Below are 18,540 nucleotides of genomic sequence, written 5' to 3'. Positions count from 1 at the left end.
TTGTGTGGCTGCACACTTCTCCTTTAAATGGGTGCCTGATTGGCCGCAATCGGTTTTGAATTACCGAAGTTATTCGCATAAATGTCGCAGCATCCTTTACTTCCGGTTGTCCTGCTGCTGCCGATAAGGCAGTTAACATTAGCGCCTTTAGGATAAGCTACAGGAAAATCAATTAGTTTGCGGCAGCTGCCTGCTGCACGTTTATGGGTGCCTGGTAGAAATTGGGAATTTGTGATGCAGCACAAAAAAATTTGCAGCGCTCAGCGTGACCGGGGTGACCAGATAAAGTTTTTGTAAAACTGCAGGAAAAGGCCGCTTCGGTATTTTGAACTTTCACATACCATTGTGGTGGTAATTTTGAGGTATGATTTTTTATAAAATAATACTAGTTTATTTTACTTACTTCTAATGCAAATTTTGCTCCATTTTCTGGAAATAAAATAGTAATTTCATCACTCATATACGGCTGAACCGATTTGGCTGATTTTTTTTTGTTGTATTTGCTATTATTAGGAGAAGGTTCCTATGTAAGAAAAAATTACGAAAGTTGCCGGAAAACCCCTAAAAACAGCCCTTTTCTTTTTCACATACAAAGGTTTTATTTTGTATGTATATACATAGTATGTATCTTCATGAAATCAGAAGTTGTTCGCTGTGGATCTGGAAAGGGTGAGACATAAAAAAAACCATATACTTTTCATAAGGAAAAGTCGAAAAATTGGAAATTTCCAAAAAGTGACTTTTCATACAATTCTTTATTGTTTTGTTTTTCAATATTTTGATTTGTAAATTATTTGAATCGTTCAATTTCGGTCGCTTGCTTTTTTATTCCGGCTATTTAAAAGAATAATTATTGAAAATTATTCATTGAAAACTTTATATGTGTTTCAAACGAAGTGATCATATAAGAAATTATTATAAAGAAAATGCCGGCACGTCCAAAATCAAACACAGGTCGACGTACTCGAAATGCTCGGGGCGTGTTGTCACAAAGAGTATCACAAAGTGCAGTGCGACGTCCACGAAATAGATTTGAAGAAGCTCATCATGCAAGAAATCCAGCAAGACCTACGCGAATACGACGTAGTGTTTTGGAAGATATGTTCCTTGCTGCATTTGATTACGACCCTTTAATCGACTATAATGTACATGGATATATTGGAATGATGGATTTTATATGCCCACATTGTGAAGCGGCAAAATTTTCGGGTGAAACGGCTGGAATGTGTTGCGCTAACGGGAAAGTAAAATTGCCGGAATTTGAACCGCCTCCTGAACCATTACCATTAATACAACTCATAAATACAAAAATATATATATCAAATAATAAGCATTTTTTCGAAATTTGAATATTTCATTTCTTCAAAAAAAAAAAAAAAACAATAAAAAAAACCTCACTTCTATATATCTATATATGTATGTATATAAAAGAAAGTTGTTGTTAGTTACACCATTTATAACTGAAGAAGAGCTAAACCGATTTGGCTGAAAATTGGTGGGGAGGTAGCTTAGAACCAGGGTAAGGACGTAGGATACCTTTTATCTCTTTATGTCAAAATTTAATACAACTCATAAATACTAAAATTATATTTCAAATCATAAGCATTTGTTCAAAACTCATATTTGCAGGAATCATTTGAATATATGCCTACAATTTTATACAGATTCTTCTTCAAAAATAATACAATTTCTAAGTATGTATTTGTAATAGTAGAAAGGAACTGCAACTAAATACACAGTTCAATATAACTGGCTCAGTAATCAGTCCTTGAGTATGTATTATACAACATGCATTCGAGAAGACTGATGTCATAACCTTTCCATCCGACGTTTTCGTCTTTCCACGCCTAAGAACCGGTTCAGTTCACTAGAATGACAGTCGACACACACCGACGCAAAAATTCGGTTTTATTACGATTAAAGAGCGCTCAAATACTTCTCAGAATCAGTTATTCGTTGTTTTCATTGGATTATGAACTTGTGAGGCACCCACTTTGCACATTGCTTTCGAATCTTTAGAGCATCTTTGTCCTCGGTGCTCAATTCGCCTGTTTCCAGCTTAGAAAATATCTTTTCAACGGTGGATCTCCCTGAGCCCAAATTCAATAGTATTTTCCATCCAAAAGCAATGCTTTATTAACAACCGAAATGCTTTATGATCCATTTTTTTGTAAACTAACACAAGTTGCTTCACAAAAATGCTATATCACATTAACAAATAGTTATTATCCAACTAATAGAAATCATATAGATGGTAACAGTAGTATTATCTATGTATCAGCCACAGTGAAGCGTGGGCGGGTCCTCTAGTTTATTATATATACTTTTATTAAGATATCTGACCGATCGATAGTTGTGAAACTGAGCCACCATACAAGAATTAGTATATGAAGCTGAAAGAAAAAGTAAATCAGTTCCTTAAATTTTCGGCATTAAAAATCATTGTGTCCATAATACAATAGAAAGCTCACCGTATTACTTATGCTTAGTGCAGCATGTTGGGTGAATACAGAAACAAATGAATCATCATTTCTCGGACCCGCTGATATTGGACCACTATTGTATCAGGGACGGATACAGAAATAGTTTTTGGGTTTTTGGTTTACGAGAAACATGAACATTATTATAATGGGTTGTCAAAAAAGTCTTGCGGTATTCGTCGCATCGGGTCATGCTCTACCTTTTTGGAAAGCTCATTTCTCGTTTGATTGATTGTCGTTTCTTTTAAGTCGTTCGTGAGTTATAGCGTCGCAAACATGGAGCAAAATAAAGTGAAAATACGGCATATTTTACAGTACTATTACGATAAAGGCAAAATTGCATCTCAAGCCGCCAATAAAATTTGTGCAGTTTATGGACCCGATGGTTTCAACGTTTTCGTTCTGGTGTAGAGGTGGTCGAAGATGCGCCATGCTCCGGAAGGCCTGTCGTCGAAAATTGCGATAAAATCGCTGAATTGGTCGAAAGAGACCGGCATAGAGAAAAAAAAAACAAATAAATAAATAAAAAATTCAATAAAAATACCGCAAGACTTCAATGTCCTCATGCGTGCGTAGAAACTAGGCCGATCAATCTATCTTGAAGCATGTTCATCTTCAGCTACATTTTCATACTGGTAATTGTCGAAAAGAGCTCACATTCGTCACAGAAAGTGTGAAAAATAAGCGAAAAAAACTATGAATTATGGGGAATAGGTCTACATCGCAGTTCTTCAACGTTTTCAATGCAGTAATCGGTAACTTGTTGTCATTTGACTTTTGCTTCTGGTCCAATGGCACTGCCAGTTATCAAGTTCAGCTTTAAGCTTCAATAGTCGCATGATGTTGTCGTTATCCAAAAGACATTTGGATCTATTTATCAAACAGTCAATAAGATTTTCCATTTCTTTGGTTTCCAAAGCACATACTTTTTCTGGAAGCAGCAAACTCAGCTGAAATCCATCCAATACTTCTCTAGAAAGACGCGTCTTCAAATCTTCGCCGATTGTATCCAATAGAGGAATGTACACTGAGACGCTGTAATATTTTTCGCGGATTCTCAAGCAGAAATTTTCTCTTTTTGTTTGTCGGCAGCAGATTCTTGGTTTTTCATCGTCAGATTTCAGTTCTGCCGCCATTTTTTCGTGTCTGAATAGATGGATCGAAAAAGTTTCTCAGCTAAATTTCTCCCATTTCCCTTTCTGAATCCATCACTGATTAAGATTATCCGATTTCTGGCTAAATGGCTTCGTAAACAAACAAAATTGTCGCTATTGGAGTGAGTCAAAAGTGTATTTCAGTCTATAATTACATCAACAAAATTTTACTGTTTGGTGCGAATTATGGCATGGCGGTATTATTGGTTTTTCTGTCGTAATTTGATGAAATCGCCTCATGTTTCAGATTTTTCACATCTATCGTAAATATGTACAGACACATAGGATGTAAAGCTGTATTTTCATTGGGCTAACTCATATATTGGCCGATATATGAGGTACAAAGTCACCCGGAAGTTCGAAAATCTTTATATTAGATATATGGGGGTTAAGAGAAGTATTGGTCCTATCCAACCCATTTGTTATATACAGACCTACCATTATAAGAGAAGGATTATCCCTTAATTTCAGTTATGTATATATATCACACATTGACCGACATTTTTTATCAAAAGTCAACTATAGATACTGGAGTCCAAATATTCGGTACCTAGAGGCTTGAATAGTTTTTGTTGGATTTGAACAATTTTTGATCGTATTGTGGCATTACACTAAAGGCATTATTCGTGAAAAGTTGTATCCCGTTATATTAATTGCTTCTTGATTTGTGTACTGGAAACTAAACGAATCAAGTGGAATTTAAAATTGTGCTATTGGGAAGTAAGCGCGGTTGTTTTCCGATTTCGTCCATTTTCACAATGTGATATGGGCATATCAGAAGAATGCCTCGAACTAAATTTTGTAGATATGGGATTCCACCAAAAAGTGGGCGGTGCCACAACCAACGTTCAATTTTCCACCAGCTCCCATAAAGCTCTCTCATACCATCTCGGTGGTAAAATTTATTGTCTGGCGTATTTAGTCATTGATTTATCGCGCTTTTAATAGTTTCTAACAATACCGTTATAGGGGAGTGAGCGGGGTTATCCTCCCATTTTTACACTATCGGTAGAAGTTCCTATAAGATTTATTCTCAGCAAATTTGGTTGTTGTAACTTAAGTGGTTTAGAAGATATGTACATATCCGTACATTAAACTTCTTAGAGGGCGGGGCCACGCACACTTTTGCCAAAAATATTTCCCACAGGTGCCCCTTGCTACTGTGAACCCCTGTACCAAATTACAGCTTTATATCTTAATTTAGTGCTTAGTTATGGCACTTAGTGTGTTTTCGGTTAAAGGCGATTTATGGGCGTGGCAGTGGTCCGAGTACGCCCATCGACGAACACGAACTACTAAGGAGCCCACATAACTATAATCCTCTGTAGCAACTTGTTGCAAGAGTATAAAAATAAATGCCACAGCATGTTCATTCGATTGATAATAAAAATTTCATTAAATTTGAAGTTTCTGTATCTTTTCTTTAAAAAAGTAGGAAACCTCGAAATGGATCCCCCTTTAGTTACATACATAGTATTTATAAAAAAAGTGTCTGGTATGGATTGCGCAATTTTGAAAAGGCAACAATATACAATGGTTAAAGTAACCACCGCCTTGGTAGCACTGTCTCTCTCAGCACGTGCAAACACATGTCAAAACAAACCATTTCCATGTCCACTTCAAAAGGGCGCGCCCCCTACTGTGACAGGGCAATCAAAGAAAATCAACATTCTCTCAACTCAAGTCCATACAAGCGCTAAGTTGACGTCACCACAAAACAATTCTCACTTCATTAAGGCATAAATGCTTTATTTATGCGCGCTTATCAGCACTTTATCAGAGATAGGCTTCTTTTTTAATTAATGTCGATACACAAGCTGCTGCATGCTGGAATGCTTGAGCCACAAACACTACTAAGAACCAAATATGTGGGAGTAACGGACGGCAACGCAATTTAATTTAGCGTAATAATTGAAAATCAAGAGCGCAAATGAGCGATTACGGCTTAAGTGGATCTTCGAGCTGTTGTTGTTGTTACTGTATGTTACACAGTTTGTGGTGATCGCGTGAGGAAGTGCGGCGGGTAATCTGCTGTGCGCATATCCGCAAAGTATGAACCAAGGCAAATGCCAAAGCAAGGAAGGGAGGAAAAAGGAAATATGTCAACCTTAACACAGAGCAAAGAATTTTCACAGCTCGTTCCAGTTGTGGTCAAATATTTAGACTTTTGTTGTGTGCGCTAAACTCCTACAAGCGCATAGGCATGTCCCTGTACACAGCATTGTTGTTGTTGTACACATAATTACATATGCTTACATACAAACAAACATAGTTTATAGTCAATTTGTCGCCACTAACGACTTAATTCATTTCACAGACAGTGCGCCACCAATGTACTCTCACCGCATCTCACTCGCATATCCAGGGCTACTGTTGATGCTCAAATTATTAATTGTAAAGCGGCACACTAACGGCACTACAGCTATGTATGTAGATGACTGAATAATGGGAGGTGCAGAAGGAAACTGCTGAAATAAGAGATCAGCGATGATCATTAACTCATTTGTTAAAAAAAATGCGCACACACAAGTGCACATTCGTAAGCGTTGAAGACCGGCTGCTCGTTGAAAGTGGAAAACATTGAAAAGAACATCGCCATGACGAGCGGACGCGCATTTCTATCGTTCGCCTACAATTAGTTGCCAACTAATTGTCCCGTAGTGTCAATTAACTCGACTGGAAGTGAAATTTTACAGAGAATTTCAATTTATGTGCAAAATAATATGCATATATGTATACTTCATGTATTGATAAATAGAATTGAAACAATTCATCAATTAATAAAAAAAAACTGTGCTCAATAAAAAAGTGGCTTCTCAATACTAAAAAATCGTAAACATTATCATAGTAATTCTTCTTAAACTATTCTTCGGAGTCATGGATTATGAATTATTGCACAACTATCCATTGATGCTGGATATGCTGTGTGAGCAGCAGAGTATTAGTCCTGCGCACTCGGATGTCTCCAACGGCAGCGAGTCGGGCAAGCCACGACAAGAAGTAAATGCACGGGAGCGTAGTCGTACACAAAGGTTGTGAGTTGAAAAACCGTTGATTTGTTTAGAATGTTTGTATACATAATCATCATCAAGAAAAAAATAATAATCATCAAATAAATACGATATCTAAACATTAGTGATATTTTTCAAAATGTATATAGTTTTTTATCATCATTAACATTATTATTTCTTAATTTGTACTTCTATTACGCTCTGATTAATCCAAATCAGAGCAATAATGTGCACACAGAATCCGCTTTTTATAAAAGACTTTGATATTTGTTGCCTCAGAATTTATAGATTAGTATGTATGTACTATGTATGTACATATATAAAAATCGGAAATAACAAACTTTTGTTAAACTGTATCTTTTTACCTATGTATATTTGTTTTTATATGAGACATATTTTATTCACAGTTATATGTGCATCGTCACCTAAAATGCAAAATAACGTAACATCACTTTTCATAAGTTGACAGGCGAAGGAAAACCGATGTAATAGAAACCACTCGTTTGAAACAAAATTGGAGTTTGGTTATAAATTGGTTATATCTGACAGCGGAAGCTGAAAATGGTTATAAATTGGAAGCTGAAAATCTTATGCTACTTATACATACATATGTATGTAATATGATGTAGGCAAGAAATAAAAAAATCAATTTCGCCTTTTTTTGATAATACGTTGTTTTGCATTCTAGGTGACGATATGTACAATGAATAAATCCAAGACCGAGTTAACTTCGCTTGCAATTTAGTATTTTCTTTCAATCTGTTAACAATGAGTGAGTAATGCATATGAAATACTAGTTTGAGGTTAATGAATATATGCAAAAATTGTAAATATCGACCAAAGCTAATTATAAAGTGTCATAATTAAGCTTTACGATAAGATACGAGATTGGTAAAACGAATCGCATTGCAGAGAATAACCGGCGGTTTGAGAGTTTTTGAAAAATTTTAATGTACATATCCCCAAACGACTAGAATTAAATCAACCAAATTTTCTCGGGGCATATTTTTTTAGTACCCTCTTCGAAAGTGCAAAATATGTAAAATTTAATTATAACCCCGCTCACTACCCATATGATGGCATAGTTGAAAACTACCAAAAGGGCAATAACTCAAAAAGTAAAACCGTCAGACACAACATTTTGCATTCGAGGTGATATAAATAAGTTTTATATATCTTTAGGTGGATTGTCATAACATGATCCTAAAATTACTGTATTACTATGCGAAAATGGGTGGAATGGGCCTATTTCCAATATAACAAAACTTTAAATTCCATCTGATACTCTCACTTTCCAGTATACAGATCAGGAACCAATTTATACAGGGTTTGTTCGGAAAGTAATACGACTGAGACGATTTAAAAAAATTTCTTGAACCAATCGCTACAATTATTTAAAAAAAATAGGTTCCTTCAGGGTTGATGCAGCGCTGCAGGCGTCACGGAAGGCATTTTCCGGAATAACCTTGAGAGCCGAGTTGCATGCTGCTTGGATCCTCTCTGTCGTCTCAATACATCCACATCTGGGCTGTAGGACGGCTGCGGAAGCGTAGGGATGCCGGCCTTGGTTAGGTAGCTGTTCACAAGAAAGGGGATATGAGTCGGAGCGTTATCGTGGTGCAACTTCCAATCGGCTGTCATGTCTAGTCGGACCCGAATTACCCTTCGCTTGAGTCTCTTGAGGACGTAAAACTTGGGGTTGACGGTTTGTCCAGGAGGAACAAATTCATGGTAGACAATGCCTTTGATGTCAAAAAAGACAATGAGCATCGTGTTCACTTTGGATTTGTTCATTTATCACCGACCTCTTTCCGGTCCCCCTATAGGCCTGCTGCCACCGAAACACACCACTTCTTGCTAAAGCAACTTCTGGGTAAGCCTGCTTATCATATCAAAAGTCGTCGCGCGAAAACGTTTGTCCTGACTCTCCAGGTGCTCGGAGACAGCTGACCAACCGTTCGTTCATCCAGTCGGTGCTCGCACGTTCCGAAGTACAATCGCGGCGGAAGTAAATCAGTTCTATTACTTTCCGGACAATGCCTGTATATTTTGAGATGAAACTTTAGGCAAAAAGTGCCTTGAAGGTTACTACCTTATGGGGGAAAAAAATGTAAAAGCAGAGATGCAGAATACGTAGACGCCGGTTTCTATTGGTAATTTTTTATCGAATATATCGGTCAATCTGTGAGATACAGTACACTGAAAATCAAGGAAAATCCTTTCCTGATAATAACATGTCTGTATGGCAAAATGATTTAAATGGGCACAATACTTCCCTTAGCCCCCATGTACCTAATGCAAAGATTTTCGCGACTTTCGGTGGACTTTATACCGTATATTTCGGTCGGGTATGAGAAATTGCAACGGGCCCGGATTTTTATCCGGCTAGGAATGTCAGCTCCGCACTATTCCTCGAAATTACTTCGGGAATGTTTTCTGCCAATATTATAGCCGCTTCCACAATAGTCGGGTGTTAATAACCGGAACCGACCTGGACTTTTATCCGGCAAAGGACTATTAGCTCAGCAGCTTTCCTCGATACTAATTTAGGAATGTTTTTTGCCACTACAACAACAAATATTTAAGTTATCTTAATGAAATTGAGAGAGCATACTTTCCAGATAACAGTGTATTTTTGATTTTAGCATAATTAACTGAAGGTATACAATTGGATATATGTAATATAGTTGAATGCCAAAAATGTTTGAAATTGAAATTAATAGCTCGAAATAATTAGGATTACGTAGCATATATGTATTTTTAGGGCACAAATAGTCCAAAGCGAATATCTTGAAGATATAATTTGAAATATAATCATTTACATTTCCTTTCAAGGAGTTTCCTAACAAGGAGTTTCTTTAGTACGATTAGCCTTATGTCCGGGAACATATACCGGACATGTCGCATTTTTTGCAGAGCTAATTTTACACACACATACATAGAAAATCAACATTTCCTTTAAATATTCCACTGATTTTGTTAATAAAATATTTATAGTGTCAATTCCGCCTTTACAACGCTGCGCAGCTTGATACCAACCGAACCGTGTGATCGTAAATTATCGAAGATCGAAATATTGCGTCTGGCTAAGAGTTACATAGCCCATCTAGACGCCGTTATAATGACGGGTATGCATTAAAATTTCATATTGCGCTTTAAAATAAGCTAATATAAAAAAATAGTAAAATTTAACAAAATATGGAAACATCTTTTACAGGCAATAGCGACAGACCGTGTGCAAATTATTCCAGTCAACATCGATGCGAGAATATTATGTCCAGCGATAAACCTCGATCAAATATCTGCACATTTTGCGCGACTTTAAGCGCAAATAAAAGTTAGACGGTGCAGCGGAGGCGTTTTAAAAGGCACGAATCGAAGTAATCATGTAAAAGTATACATGCTTTAATTGATCATATATCACACATTTAGTATATATATACATATATATTTAGTATATGTATACATATATGGATATAACTATATGGTGGAGTGATTCTGAGATTGTTTGTAATATATTTTTTATTATAATGAATAAAAGCATAATACTAAAGGGGTTCTTCAGTATCTTTCAAATTAAAATATATAAATAAAGCGAACTTGGCATAAAGGGGATAACAAATATTTTGACAGGAGCATTTTGAGGTAAAATAAAAACAAAATAAATAACAAAAATTTTCATTGCAATACTGTTTGATATATTGAGGAACTGTTGTGCATATATTGGGTAGTCGAAAAAGTCTTTTCGTATTTTTAATCAAACTTCAACTTATTTTTTTTATATTTATAATAATAAATAAATAAATAAACAAATATGTACCATTTTGGTCGAACACTTTTTGCCATTTTTCCGCTAGAGGCATTATTCCATCAGTGTAAAACTTTCATCAGTGTAAATTGAAATTTCCAGAACGGAAGCGACGAACCATTGTTCTGTTCACTGCAACTAAATCTATTAACAAAATACTTTTTCGACTACCCAATATCTTTTGAGATATAAATAATACATTATAAATGTAAATATATGAGCTTTTTTTAAGTATTGATTTAATTCCAATGCACTAAATCATTATCAAGTTGGGCAAAATCTTTTTCTGCTGCTGCATGTATTGGCTGGTCTTTTGACGAATCTTCAGCATTAGAAGAGCTAAATATTATATACATATATATATTTATATATATATTTATATATATATATATATATATATACATTATAATTATTAAAAGTATATATGTAAACTAAAGGAAAATACACCTTACCTGTTGAAATTGTAACACTTATCCACAAAATCACTTGTCATTGCTTCACTTAGCATACTTTTATCAGTTAATTTACCCACAGTGTAGTCGTGTGATTTGTCTGGAACAGCAACACTTCCATTTGCTGCAACATAAGCAACATTATAGACATATGAAAATTAGCATTAAACTTATTTATGAGACCTTCTGCTTTGGCATCGTCAATTAGCTGCGTGCATTTGGATAAATTAGTCTTTTCAGCATGCTGTTGATTCATGTGCTTATTGAGATTTGCTTGGCGCACAAAGCGACTGGGGCACAACTGACATGAATACGGTTTATCCCCGGTGTGACTAAGTAAATGCGTATTCAAATCGGTTTGACGTGCGTATTTTTTATCACAGTGCGGACATTGTATAGTTTTATCCATATGATTAAGCTTCATGTGTGTTGTCATCGACGAGTGCTGTATGAAGCGTTTACCACATATATCACAGCCATAAGGACGTTCGCCTGTGTGACGGCGCTGGTGACTTTTAAGTGTGGTCGGTCGCAGAAAACGGTCTCCGCAAAACTTACACTCATACGGTCTTTCACCAGTATGTGTACGTATATGGTGCTTAAGCGCATAAATCGTGGAGTATGCTTTTGCTGTAATATGTCGAGTTTAGTACAGAAACAAACTGAAGAGTAAACTTAACCTACGGCACATTGTGCAGAGATAGTCCTTTTCACCAGTGTGCATTACCATGTGGTAGCGCAGCTTGGAAGCCGATATCATATGTTTACCGCATACATGACACGGAAACATGCGTTTTGGTTTGGGTTCTTTCGATTTAGGTGGTTTTTCATGTGATTGCTGTTCTTGCTGATACTTTGTTTCTTCGGTGGCAAGTTTTTCATCATCGTTAGTTGGATTCAAAATCAAGTTTTCACAGTCTTCATTAATGTTAACTTTTTTTGGAGCTTTACGTTGTTTATTTCGTCCACGTTTCTTTTTTGTTATGCAACTTTTCGCTAAATGAACCTCCATGTGTGCCTTCAAACCAGCTGCAGTAAAATACCGCTGTTCACAAATAGCACATTTGAATCGTCCTAAAATATGAGATTAACAAAAATATATTAATATCTTCCACATGTGCCCCGCATTTTATGGAGGCGGTGGAAAGTTAATAATTACTGCAACCTTTTGGAAAAATTTGTGCTTCTGGCGAAAACATTGGATCAGTAACTTTTTCTTTAGTCGTATTTTCTTCAGCAATAAACTCGTCATCGTCATCGAATGAACATTGATCCTTTTCAAAAGGGCTCACAACTTCAGATTGATTGCCAGCTGAAATTCACCGCATATATGTATATATGTTTATGGTTATATATATTCCAAATGCTTACTCATAAGTAATTTTAGAGGCTTTTCGTCTTCGCTGTCATAAATAAAATCTGAGTTGGTCTGAGATGAAGTGTGTGATTCTAGCTTATTTATAGCTGGAGCAACTTCACCTCTTACTTCCTTAAAGATTATAAAAGTTATAAATATTGTTTTTGAACTTTAAAATATTGAATCTTTAACACCGAATGTACTAACATTGTCACTGTCTGACTCCTCCAGCGGATCTTTGTCACATTCCATCACTTGCCTACTACATGCATCAATTACGTCGGCATCAGCGAGAGCATAACCCAGCGCTGCATTATTATCAGGTAACTCAAATTCGGATGGTGATGGTACCCGGCGAGATTTTTCTTCGTTTTGAGCTCTTATCTGAATAAGGAGTGTGCCAGCACTTTTCTTTGCCTTAATCCTAAACTCATAAGCATATTGAAGATCTCCTGTAAAATATTATATTATTAGTTATTAACTATAAATTATTTCGGATTGGTATTTGATTAACTTACGACTGCAGCTATTACACAGCCACACGGGTAAGCCATCCACGCCAATTTCGATTTCCAATTGCGTACAATCCTTGTAAGCCTCGGCATATGTTACTGATGCCTGTTCCGCATTTATTTGAAAAACTTCTAGTAGTGAAACATGTCTGCTTTTACATTTCCTCAGACAGACTCGACAAATCAGTTGTATATTCTTTGACATATTCCTGTATATTACTAACTTCTTTTGCCATCACCTACCCATTATCTCATTTTACTCGATGGATTTGAAGATAAATCTTTTATTTACGAAAAATAAGCTTATTCAAACAAATCATATTTAACCGAAACAAAATAAAACAGATAATTCACTTTCTTATCTTCAAACTTATGTTGACATTTTAAAAATTTATGTTGCTTTTGTTGTTGCACTGTTGTCATAATTCTGGTTGCGGTACTAACTAACTGTTCCCAATACACAAAAACAGGACTGCCAACGCAAATTTGACATCTCGAACAAAAGTAACCCAACCATACAAGACGAGAGTAACCAGTTCACATATACATTATAATAAAATAGAAAAGAAAAATCAAACTGTTATATATAAACATCTTAACTTCAAAAAATAATTAATTAAATAAAAAGAAAGGGTAAAATTTAGAACAGCATCCCCGGATTTCGGGGATAAAATGGGTATCACTGGAAAGGTGACGTTCTCCAGATCACGAAAATATATATACATATATAGTTGCCGCTGACTTATAGTTTTAAAAATATTTGCATTTAAAGTTGAAATATTGACAACTTTTACATTGATAATTTGTATATTGTGAGTAACTTTTTCACTTATATTATGCACTTTTCACTTACTAACACTTCACTATAAAGTTTCTGTATTTTAATTTTTTTAATATTTGTTGTAAATAAAGCTTTATTTTAATTATTTTATTTTAGTTACAATTCTCTGCATTTGCACAATAAGAAAAGGGCTGCCATGGTTATTTTTTTTTTGGAGCGCGGCGGGGAAAATCTGCGGATGCTATTCTAAATCCCAGCCAAAAGAAATAAAAGAAAAATTTCAAGTGTTTTATTTATAAGTAAAAAGTTGACTGATACGATATGTAGTGGTGACCAATGAATATCCAAAAAAATTACCCATACCAAGTGTCGCGATGACCTTTGCACCAGTTTTCTGTGACCAATGAATAACGTAACAAATAACTTATAGAAAATTTTCTCAACACATGGGAGATCATTACAATAACCAAACAAACCATTTTCAGTAAAAATGGCTAACCAACAGATGCGCAAAATCAATGAGAGTACCCGCTCTAATTAGCTCTCGCTAATCAAACCGACGTATAGTGAAAGAGGAGAAATGGTTCCTTTTTTCCCGACTCTAAAACAAAAATAACCTAAAGAATAACGAAGGCATTAACCAATCGATTACCAGTTACTTAACTATTATCTGTGTTGTACGAAATGTACTAATGTACTTTGCAAAAATATAACACAACTTGTAGATATCACGGTTAAAAACAAAACGAAAAAAAAAAAAATGTTTCGTAACAACTAAATTTAAACTTAAATAAAATCGATAGTTTCAATACATTTGTCGCTCAAGTAACAAAACTTTTATATTCCATATACTTTTATTTCCATTCAATTATTATTTAATAAAGTCATATTAGAGATTTCTGTTTAAGTTTCTATGTATGAGTTCCTTATGTCCCAATTTATAATTTAAACAAAAGTAACGTGCACGAAGAAGTTAGCTTTAACCATAATTATTTCAATACATCGGACTTTAGGTGGCCATGATTTGCTAGGCAGTAAATAATGAAATTCAACCACTACTGGGAACAGTTACAAAATATGTCTATATGGCATCATAAATAATTCAATCATGTGGCAACTGCCGTGTGTCTGGAAACAGCTGTTCAATTCGTTGTGATTTCGTTTCGCATTGCATTCAGTTTTAGAGTATCGTGGTAAATATTAAATTAATATCGAAAGTGGATTAATGCAGAGATAAAACTATATCCTAAAGCCACAAAATATATAAGATTTTAAAATGCCGAAAGTGCGTAGAAGCAGAAAGCCTCCTCCAGATGGCTGGGAGTTAATCGAACCGACGCTGGAAGAACTGGAGCAAAAAATGCGAGAAGGTATATATTTCTATCGCTTAACATAAACTGAAATATATTAATTAATTGTATTTTAATTCTTCTTAGCCGAGACGGAACCGCATGAAGGAAAACGTATCACAGAATCGTTATGGCCCATCTTCAAAATACATCATCAAAAGTCTCGGTACATCTACGATTTGTTTTATAGGCGTAAAGCTATCAGCCGGGAGCTGTACGATTATTGTTTAAAAGAGAAAATAGCAGATGCAAATTTAATTGCAAAATGGAAAAAATCAGGATATGAGAACTTATGCTGTCTGCGTTGTATACAAACTCGTGATACAAACTTCGGTACAAATTGCATATGCCGCGTACCAAAATCGAAATTAGAGGAAGGGCGAATTGTTGAATGTGTGCATTGTGGATGCCGAGGTTGTTCGGGCTAGTAAAAGGAAAAAAAGTTTTTAGTTGATAGTGCATAAATTAAAAAAATGTAAACATTAATAAATAAATGACTCACTTTTGAAGAAATTGAAGTTGCAGAAAGTTTTTTATATACATCAGGGGATTTAATTATTGATAATATAATTTAAATATATTTCCAGAACCAGCAATTTGCACAAGAAGCATTACCCATGTTCTATAACATGGCAAAAAATTGCTTTAGTTGGATTACATTTTTAAAACCACTGAGATTGTAACCACCCGTTAGAAACTTGGCATAACACATCCCTTGCTTTGATGACACCATCTATTGTGATATCATTCCGTTGATTGGCTAGTTGTTCAAAGTGATGTTAAGCACCACCCTTCTACTTATTGTAACGAAAGAGGGTTCACAACCCACATTTCGATATTTAAATTTTTAGTAATGATATACTTTAAAAGAGACTCACTTCGTGTGTTACGGTCCGTACTGTCCCATTCCGAGTGATGGGCGTTAGCATCACATCCGAGGTACAGCGGCAGCTTGTGTCGCGTGCAGTATTTCACCAGGATGTTCACACCTTCTGGGGGTCCTGTGGATGCCTCTCTCTGATAGGCTGCAGGCAGGGCGAAGTGCGCTGCTTCGCTGCCCTTAGCTTGCACAGCAACTAGGTCCTGTGCAAGGAACTCTGAAATACAAAAGAAATCAATATTGTTCCTGACTACTATACAAATTCTAAGTCTCTTGCTAAAGAGATATCAGGTTATTACCTCTAACCCTGTTGTCCTTAGTTGTTATCATGCATATGAAGAATCTAAAAGTAATTCAGAATCAACAATTAAATCCAGATAATCAAACTTCAACTTATGTTTTTTATATTTATAATAAACTTTAATGAACCAAATATGTACCATTTTGGTCGACTCCTTGCCATTTTTACGCTAGCGACGTTATTCCATCAGTGTAAAACTTTTCTGGTTTCTCGTCAATAAGCTGCGACAAATAATTTTCACAGGTTTCTCTTGAAGCCAACTTTACTCCATTAAAAGAGTTCTGCATTGACCGAAACAAATGGTGCAAGGTCAGGACTATATGGTGGATGCATCAAAACTTCCCAGCTAAGCTCTCCCAGTTTTTGCCGAGTCATAAAAGATGTGTGTGGTCTAGCGTTGTTCTAATGGAAGACGAAGCCCTTTCTTTTCAGTTCTGGCCGATTTTTTTCGATTGCTTGCTTTAATCTCATCAGTTGTTGACCGTAAAATATAGAATCAATCGTTCGTTGAGCTTTACCACGCTTGGACCATGATCTTTTTCGTACATTATTGTCGTATTTGATCTACTTTTCGTCTCCTGTTAACATTCGCTTCAGAAATGGTCCGATTTCATTTCGTTTCAGCAAAGAATCGCAGATGTTAATTCGATCCATTAAATTTTTCACAAACAATTCATATGGTACTCAAACATCGAGCTTCTTTCTGTAGCCAGCCTTTTTTATATGGTTCAAAACCATTTGATGATGAATGTTAAGTTCCTTAGCGATGTCATGGCTGCTTATGTGACGGTCCTGCTCAATCTTTTTCATAATTTCAGCGAATTTTTCAACGATAGATGTGCATCTTTCACATCGAAATTTCCAGAACGGAAGCGAGCGAGCCATTGTTGTGCTACAAGAACTGATACAGCATCGTCTCCGTAAACTTCCCAAATTTCATTGGTGGCTTGCGTGGCATTCTTTCCTTTTTTATACAAGAATTTCAAAATATTACGAATTTCTTCATTATTTTCACTTATTTTTTTCAACCTACCCCAATTTAATTTTTGTTTGGTTAAATGAAGCTTAAAATCTCACCCTTCCAACAATATATGGTGTGCCACATGTTGTCGATCAATATTTTCAAACCAAATTCGGTCTCAAAATCGGGTACTGCTCTGTTTCAAAATATAAAGCTTCATAATTCGTAATAATTAATCATAAACAAAATAATTTCAAAGAAAAAAATACAAATATGGAAAGCTTTTAAGACAAGTCAGCATCTCATATAAGTATACAGGACCAAATGATATTCTAAAATTTTATAAGACATTACTAAAAATTTCTCCCTGAAATTTAAACATCCTAACTTCTGCGCCAACTACCGTGGGATTAGCCTCCTCAACATCGCATATAAGGTTCTATCGAGCGTATTGTGTGAAAGATTAAAGCCCACCGTCAACAAACTGATTGGACCTTATCAGTGTGGCTTCAGACCTGGAAAATCAACAACCGAACAGATATTCACCATGCGCCAAATCTTGGAAAAGACCCGTGAAAGAAGAATCGACACACACACCACTTCTTCGTCGATTTCAAAGCTGCTTTCGACAGCACGAAAAGGAGCTAATACGGCTGTGTAAACTGACGTTGAGTAACACCAAAAGCTCCGTCAGGATCGGGAACGACCTCTCCGAGCCGTTCGATACCAAACGAGGTTTCAGACAAGGCGACTCCCTATCGTGCGACTTCTTCAACTTGCTTCTGGAGAAATTAGTTCGAGCTGCAGAACTAAATAGAGAAGGTACCATCTTCTATAAGAGTGTACAGCTGCTGGCGTATGCCGACGATATTGATATCATCGGCCTCAACACCCGCGCCGTTAGTTCTGCTTTCTCTAGGCTGGACAAGGAAGCACAGGGTCTGGTAGTGAACGAGGGCAAAACGAAATATCTCCTGTCGTCAAACAAACAGTCGTCGCACTCGCGACTTGGCTCTCACGTCACTGTTGACAGTCATAACTTTGAAGTTGTAGATAATTTCGTCTATTTAGGAACCAGCATTAACACCACCAATAATGTCAGCCTGGAAATCCAACGCAGGATTGCTCTTGCCAACAGGTGCTACTTCGGACTGAGTAGGCTATTGAAAAGTAAAGTCCTCTCTCGACGAACAAAAGCTAAACTCTATAAGTCGCTCATAATTCCCGTCCTGCTATATGGTGCAGAGGCTTGGGCGATGACAGCAACCGATGAGTCGACGTTACGAGTTTTCGAGAGAAAAATTCTGCGAAAGATTTATGGTCCTTTGCGCATTGGCCACGACGAATACCGCATTCGATGGAACGATGAGCTGTACGAGATATACGACGACATTGACATAGTTCAGCGAATTAAAAGACAGCGGCTACGCTGGCTAGGTCATGTTGTCCGAATGGATGAAAACACTCCAGCTCCGAAAGTATTCGACGCAGAAC

General features: G+C 36.2%; 3 protein-coding genes across 7 annotated transcripts in view; 2 read left to right on the top strand and 1 right to left on the bottom strand.

Annotated features, from left to right (window-relative positions):
• Positions 1 to 13,142, bottom strand: part of LOC120774805 (zinc finger protein 383-like) — a 45,433-nt gene extending 32,291 nt beyond the window's left edge. For 3 of the 4 annotated variants that reach the window (XR_005705270.1, XR_005705269.1, XM_040104601.1), the window contains exons 1-7: positions 12,781 to 13,142; positions 12,470 to 12,714; positions 12,277 to 12,394; positions 12,071 to 12,217; positions 11,590 to 11,979; positions 11,089 to 11,535; positions 10,906 to 11,029 (exon numbers count right to left, since the gene is read on the bottom strand). Coding sequence is in view for 2 of the 4 variants with exons in the window: in XM_040104601.1 (XP_039960535.1) it covers positions 10,906 to 11,029; positions 11,089 to 11,535; positions 11,590 to 11,979; positions 12,071 to 12,217; positions 12,277 to 12,394; positions 12,470 to 12,714; positions 12,781 to 12,979 (1,670 nt within the window). In the remaining 2 variants the exon portion in view is untranslated. Of the gene's footprint in view, positions 1 to 10,494; positions 10,793 to 10,905; positions 11,030 to 11,088; positions 11,536 to 11,589; positions 11,980 to 12,070; positions 12,218 to 12,276; positions 12,395 to 12,469; positions 12,715 to 12,780 lie in introns of those variants that run through there. The other variant, XM_040104600.1, reaches the window with a different exon arrangement.
• LOC120774808 (transcription factor 15) lies at positions 6,134 to 10,201 on the top strand. 2 transcript variants are annotated; one of them, XM_040104605.1, is made up of 3 exons: positions 6,134 to 6,669; positions 9,643 to 9,773; positions 9,863 to 10,201. In XM_040104605.1, exons 1-3 carry the CDS (start codon positions 6,512 to 6,514, stop codon positions 9,985 to 9,987), a joined length of 414 nt encoding a protein of 137 aa, XP_039960539.1. In that variant the 5' UTR covers positions 6,134 to 6,511; the 3' UTR covers positions 9,988 to 10,201. The 2 variants fall into 2 exon arrangements, with proteins under 2 accessions (XP_039960539.1, XP_039960540.1); XM_040104606.1 differs by having other exon boundaries at positions 6,139 to 6,666.
• Positions 13,143 to 14,690: 1,548 nt separating the features above from the next.
• On the top strand, positions 14,691 to 15,402 carry LOC120774756 (protein BUD31 homolog). The gene is made up of 2 exons (XM_040104515.1): positions 14,691 to 14,925; positions 14,992 to 15,402. Exons 1-2 carry the CDS (start codon positions 14,832 to 14,834, stop codon positions 15,330 to 15,332), a joined length of 435 nt encoding a protein of 144 aa, XP_039960449.1. The 5' UTR covers positions 14,691 to 14,831; the 3' UTR covers positions 15,333 to 15,402.
• Positions 15,403 to 18,540: the final 3,138 nt, after the last annotated feature.

The sequence above is a fragment of the Bactrocera tryoni genome, chromosome 4, assembly GCF_016617805.1.
Source record: "Bactrocera tryoni isolate S06 chromosome 4, CSIRO_BtryS06_freeze2, whole genome shotgun sequence".
Classification (NCBI taxonomy): domain Eukaryota; kingdom Metazoa; phylum Arthropoda; class Insecta; order Diptera; family Tephritidae; genus Bactrocera; species Bactrocera tryoni.
Note: the sequence above shows the minus strand (reverse complement) of the source record. Positions and strands in the feature narration are given on the sequence as shown.